We start from the raw sequence: 6,433 nt of genomic DNA, 5'->3' as shown, positions 1-6,433 counted from the left end.
TCCAGATTGGAGGCACTGCCCAGTTTCTAGCTATGAAGATTCAAATAATCTATGTTCTTCAACTTAAAATCTTTCAATGGGTTCCTATTATAATTAGAATAAAATCCCAGCTGACCAGAAATTGGAACTCTCATGCACTGGTGACAGGATTGTAAAATGGCACACAGTAGCTACTCTGGAAAGTCTGGCAGCTTCTGAAAATGTGAAACAGAGTTATATATGATTTCACTCTTGTATAGAACCAAGAGAAATGAAACCATGTGTTCACACAAAAATGTGTATACGAACGTTCAAAGCAGCACTATTCATAAGAGCCAAAAGTGAATCCAACCCAAATGTCCACTAACTGATGAATGGAAAAACAAAATGTGATACTGTATATCCACGCAATGGAACAACATAGATGAACCTTGAAAAGGAAAAAAAGAAAAAAAAAAAACAAAAAAAAAACATGACACGACACGAATGAATCTTGAAAACAATTACGCTGAGTGAAAGAAGTAGTCACAAAAGGGCACAGACTGTATGATTCTACTTATGTGATATGCCCAAAATAGTCAAATCCACAGAGACAGAAAACAGATAAGTGTTTACCAGCAGCTGTTTGGGAAGGGAGGAATGGTGAGCGACTACTAATGAGGACGGGCTTTCTTTCAGGGGTGATGAAAATGGCCTGGAATTTGATAGTGGGCATCGTGGCTTAAATATGTGACCACAGCAAAAGCCACCGAATTGTACCTTTTAAGAGGATGAAGATTTTTAAAGTATGTAAATTTTGAATTAATGAAGCTATTCTTTAAAAAAGCAAACAAAAATCCCTTCTGGCCACAATTTCCTACACCTGGCTCCAGCACCATCTCCTACTCCTTTTCTTCCCACATGATACATTCCAACCACTGTAGCCTTCTGTCTATTCCTGGAAAAGTTCCAAACTCCATCCTGCTTTAGAAACTTTGTACTTGTTCTTTCTCTTACTCCTGCCTGGAGAGCTCTATCCCCGGGTCTCCTAAAAGAGGCTTTCCCTAACAAGAACCAACGAGTACCCAATCTCCTTATGACCTTTACGTCTATCCTTTATTCTGTTTTAGTGTTTTAGCAGCACTTACGATCATCTGAAACTATCTTATGTTTCTATCAATCTATTAACTGTTTTCTCCTTCCAGGATATATGTTCTACAATAGCAGGGACCCTGTCTGTCTTGTTAATCTTTACATTCCTAGTATCCTAAAAAAGAGTGGAGCTTAATAAAAATGTGCTAAACAGTCAAAGAAAAGACATAAATCATTACATAAATTATTCATCTTAAAACTAATGTTTAAACAAAAGTGATGTTAATTTGCTGGTAAATCTCAGCTTGCAGAACACATCACTTAACTAGGATTGCCCCTGAAGACCTGTTTATACTTCCAACATACTGCCCTCATCCTACTTTGTGCGTACTAGCAACTCTTAAACAAGTCAGAGTTCTTAGTTGCGAGGATCTCCTGTCCCTTCAGCCTCATTTCCTTGGGTTAGGTCTGGACTCTTAGAAGCTCACAGCAGGTTTGAGCCTTGGTTTCATCTATCTGACTCTTGCTGCTGGAATAAAGAGGGAAGTTGAAGTTAGTAATTCTCCAACTTTAAAGTGTGAATCCCCTTTGGATCTTGTTAAAAGACAAGAGTCTGACTCGGTATGGGTTGAGATGCAGCTTTTTAAACAAGTTCCCAGGTGATGCATAGACTAGTTGCATAGCCTAGTGGTATACAAACCACACTTTTTGAGTAGCACTGGATAGACAATGTAGCTGTCAGTGTAAGTTTTTCATTAGACATTTTGCCTAATATATATCAAATCAAATACAGCCTGGGCATTCTGTGTGTTCTAGCTTTACTGTTTGTTCTTTGGTTATAGGATTTCAAAACTATGTTACTGAAGTATAGAGGTATGACAAATCTTGAAGTTAAAATTTTTTTTCCAGGGGTTGGTGAGATGGCTCAGTAGTCTAAAGCACCTACTTAGAACAAGCTTAGCAAAGCACAGGGACCGCAGTTCAATCCCCCAGCACCACATGCCAGCCAGCCCCGCCCCCTAGTGGGCTAAGCTGGCCACACACACACACACACACACACACACACACAAATAAAAAATTTTAAAAAAAAATTTTTTTTCCAAAAAAAATATTAACCACTGAGGAAACAAGATTTATATGATAAGTAATATTCATCTCCATTTCTTTTACAATAAGGTACACTTCTATCTCCAGGTCAGACATGATTCTTAATTCCAGATAGCAGAAAAAGAAATGAAGAGAATACGAGTGTGAGGATTCTAAATCTCTGTCCTGAATGAACAAAATTTTTAAATGGTAAATAAATCTTACCCTTCTGCCTAATAGCCATGGAAGAACATAAGAACAGGACTGGAGATAAGAATTCAGCACTTAAGAGTGAGCCCTATAGTTCACACGAGACTACCTCTGACCTTCTTGGAATGACCATTTCCCAAATTCCAAAATGAGTGAGAGACTACAAATGAATCAGCAGACCTCGGATGGCCTGTGTCCTTGCACAGTGCCTGTTTCCAAGCCCAGCCATGCTTGGCAGCCTCACCTCAAGAGGCAGGTACGTATGCTTTTGTTCCTGGCCAACTTGCAGGCACGGAAGGTGGGGATACTTGAGCTGAAGGTTGTATTTCTGCTTGAAATATTGTGCCACTGTGCATTCCACAGTCTGTCCACTTTCCAGCTGTAAGGGAAACCTGTTTGGAGGAAAGGAAGATGTCTTCAGCCAGCATTCAACCCTACCTCTGCAGTCCCACAACCATAGAAAGCCTCAGACTTCTGTTTTTGTCCTACTCAACCTCTTTGTCCACTGCCACTCATGGGAAAGCAGGCAACAGAGAGAAGCTGAAGATTTGACTGGCAAGGCTCACCACAGTTAGGATAATATCAGACTTGTGTATTTCTACCATTAAGTATAAAACTTAACAAAGCCTTCCGCCACAGCAACCATTGAAAAGAGTAGCCATGGCCCTCCGCTATCCCATGGCCATAGGCCTCAACAAGGGCCACAAGGTGACTAAGAATGTGAGCAAACTGAGGCACAGCCGCTGTCGTGGACGTCTCACCAAACACACCAAGTTCATGCGGGACATGATCCGGGAGGTGTGCAGCTTTGCCCCCTACGAGCAGCGCGCCATGGAGCTGCTAAAGGTCTCCAAGAACAAGCACACCCTCAAGTTCATCAAGAAAAGGGTGGGGATGCACATCTGAGCCAAGAGGAAGCGTGAGGAGCTGAGCAACGTACTGGCCACCATGAGGAAGGCAACTGCCAAGAAGGACTGAGCCCCTCCGGAATAAAGCTTTGCAGAAAGTTAAAAAAAAAAAAAAAAAAAAAACACTTAACAAAGACTAGGTATTCATAGTCTAGCATAGCCCACAGCTGAGAAGGAAGATAGAATTAGTGAGTTTTCCCACCATTAAACCCAGGAAGCAGGCTTTCTTTTTTTTTTTTTAGGACAAAAAGATTCAAAGATTCTAATGTTTACATAACTATAACAAAAAAATCTGTGGAACATGCCTATTGTATAGTAAAGTCCCAAGGAGGAAAGATCACCGACAAGGTAAAACTACAGAGACAATCAATAGACATGGGAAGACTGGGAAAAGAAATTCCCACAGCTTATTTTTAAAAACAGGGCCAGCCCAAGGTTCACTCTCAAGATAGTGGCAAAAAGGGTCTAGGGAACTGTGTTTGAAATCTCAGCCTTCTTCCATTAAAGGAGTAGGGCTCAGCAACCCTGCCAACTTACGTCTGGTGGCTAGCAGGGCGTCGGGTAACGTTACACACGCGGTATTTCCTCTTCATCTGTCCACAGTGAGTGACTTCTACCTTCAGGCCTGAGATAGACACACTACTTGTCATGGATGGAATAAGCTGCTCATGTGCCCAGGTGTGGCCTCTCCCAGGGGGATTTCTCCTTAGGACTAAAGAGAAGGCAGCACTGCTTTCCTTTCCCACCTGGTTTGGTCCTCACCCTTGATCTCCTTGGTAAAGCGAACACGCTGGGAGTCCGTGAGTGGCTTGGGCTGCTCATCTATGTTCCTGATGTCCAGCACCTCACACATGAACTCAATCACTGGCTGTGCCTTGTAGAAGGCAGTCGCCGAGACTGTAGGGACAGGGCAGGGACAGCTCAGCTCAGATTTTGTCTTCCAGAATAAATGGAGGCATTGCAATTTATGACCTTTCTTCTAGGGGACTGGGATAGGAGACAAGGGGTGCCAGGGCTGCAGGAATTAGACCAGGAGTGTGGTTGCAGAGCTGGGAGGGGTGAGGCTGGGAGTGTGCTACTGAATTTGGGGTGCCCCTGGCTCCACGGCTCTCCCCACTCACCATCAATGTTGAGCATCATCTTCCACATGGCAGGGCGCACAGACTGGTGAAAGCCGAACCAGACCTCGCGCCCACCCCCCAGCGGGTGGTAGTAGCCCTCAGGCGGTGAGAAGAAGGAGCGGCCCACAGGGGTGTACCTGGCAGGGACAGGCAGAGAACTGGTCCCTCGGGCACAGGCCCCCACCCTGTGAGGCATCCTGGGCACGGAGGAGCCCTGGCCTGGAAGGCAGGACACCAGGGCTTTAATGCCAGCTCTGATCCTTTACTGGCTGTATGACTGACCTTGTACAACTCTCTACCTTTTCTCTGCCCTGCAGGCACAGATGGGGTGAGGTCAAAAGGGATCTAAGGACAGGACCAAGGCCTTATACCATCTAAATGTATATGCATACTTGCCTGGCATATGGTAGGGCTTCAAAAAAAATTTTCTTGCAATGGCACACCGTGGGATCTGAATGCATGCACTCCCCCCTCCCAGCAATTCTACCAACACTCGTAGCACATACACTAACTATATCCAGTACCTCATGGATGCCAGATGCCTCATGGCCACATCCAGGGCTTGCACAGACTCCAAGGGAACAGGGATCTGGCCACTGACCAGAGCTTCATGTAGCATACGCCAGCTCACAATGGCTAGCCACTTGATGGAGACCTTAAAAATTCGATCCTTTCCCTCCCCAGGGATTGTCACCTCAAAGTCAACCTTAGGGAGGATAAGAGAAAGAAGTGAAAGACTCATAACTTTTCCACAGACCAGTATTTCCTACCTTACCCCAAATGCCACCCCCATTCATAATCTTGCCAAGAATCTGCTCCTTGGAGGTTTGCCCCATAGCTCAGTTCTTTAAGTGGCTGCTTCAACAAAGCAGTCAGGCTCAGGTTGCTGTGGTTCATCCCCACAACTCAAGCCAGCCTAACCTGCCCTGAAGGCATTCGGAGCAAAAAAGAATCTGCTCCTTAAAATCTATAGGGGTTCACAAGTAAGACCCAAGAGTAAATCCAGCTCCTTAGTTTCCAGTTACTTTGGATCACCAATTCTGTCCCTCTCACCCTAATGGGAGTTTCTTTAGATCTGTTTTACATTTAATCTCAGTCTGTTTAAGGGACAGACACCCACTAGGCTAAATAAACAACCACATATCTACCCAACTCTAATCCTAAAACATACTTTCTCAGCACAAAAGACAGAAAGGACGCCTGGAATACTGACTCCAGGTGGTTTACAGCAGCTCTGTTCCATTCCAGAACCCTGACACAGGCCTAACGTAACTCCCAACCTTACCCGTTCATTGCCAATGGGCAAGGCAGTGACAGTATAAATGTTCTTCTTTCCATCATACACGGGCTTGCGATCACCAAAGATCTGAGGCTTGAAATGCTGGACCATGTATTCCACCACTTCTCTGTGGAGGATAGGAAAGTGGCTTATGAAAGCTGACAGACTACAACTGCGAGCTTTTGAAAGTAACTCAGCGCCACAAGATGTCTCATCTACTATATTCACTCCTAACATCTACTCTATAGCAGTGTGTCTCAAACTTCAACATTCCTATAAATCACCTGGTGGTTTTATTAAAATGTGCTTCTGATTCAGCAGGTCTAGAATGCAGCCTAAAATTCTGCATTTCTAACATGCTCCCTGGTTTCCCATTCAGATGTTGCTGGTCCTAAGATCACCAAAGCTCTATGGGACCTACAGTGTTGGGTATGAATGCCTGCTGAGAAAAAGGCAATCTGAGGGGAGAAAAGCTTGATTCCAGGGTCTATCCAGAGCCCAGGCTGCTCCACACCCCATTCCCCAATCTAAAAGCAAAAAAAGGACAAAAGAAACAGCTCTGAACTGGAATATGAACAAACTAAAAAATCTTTATTTCTCTAAATCCCTATTTTCTCTACACTATCTATCATCTATTTCTCAATTTCATTTCTTGTCCTCTGCTGCTCAGATCCAGAGCATCTATCATTCTTTCAAAATCCCAGCCCAGGGGCTGGTGAGATGGCTCAGTGGTCTAAAGCACCTACTTAGAACAAACTAAGCTAAACAAAGCACAGGGA

The 6,433-nt window shown here is 44.1% G+C and overlaps 1 protein-coding gene across 2 annotated transcripts in view; it reads right to left on the bottom strand.

The window, feature by feature from the left end:
- LOC101571277 (protein argonaute-1) overlaps nt 1-6,433 on the bottom strand; it is a 43,624-nt gene that overhangs the window by 27,199 nt on the left and 9,992 nt on the right. For both annotated transcript variants that reach the window (XM_004641017.3, XM_023701070.1), the window contains exons 3-8: nt 5,661-5,781; nt 4,900-5,081; nt 4,376-4,512; nt 4,017-4,151; nt 3,792-3,879; nt 2,591-2,738 (exon numbers count right to left, since the gene is read on the bottom strand). In XM_004641017.3, coding sequence (XP_004641074.1) covers nt 2,591-2,738; nt 3,792-3,879; nt 4,017-4,151; nt 4,376-4,512; nt 4,900-5,081; nt 5,661-5,781 — 811 coding nt within the window. The remainder of the gene's footprint in view (nt 1-2,590; nt 2,739-3,791; nt 3,880-4,016; nt 4,152-4,375; nt 4,513-4,899; nt 5,082-5,660; nt 5,782-6,433) is intronic.

Source organism: Octodon degus, unplaced genomic scaffold, assembly GCF_000260255.1.
Source record: "Octodon degus isolate 3935 unplaced genomic scaffold, OctDeg1.0 scaffold00130, whole genome shotgun sequence".
NCBI lineage: Eukaryota > Metazoa > Chordata > Mammalia > Rodentia > Octodontidae > Octodon > Octodon degus.
This window is presented reverse-complemented; position numbering and strand designations above follow the sequence as displayed.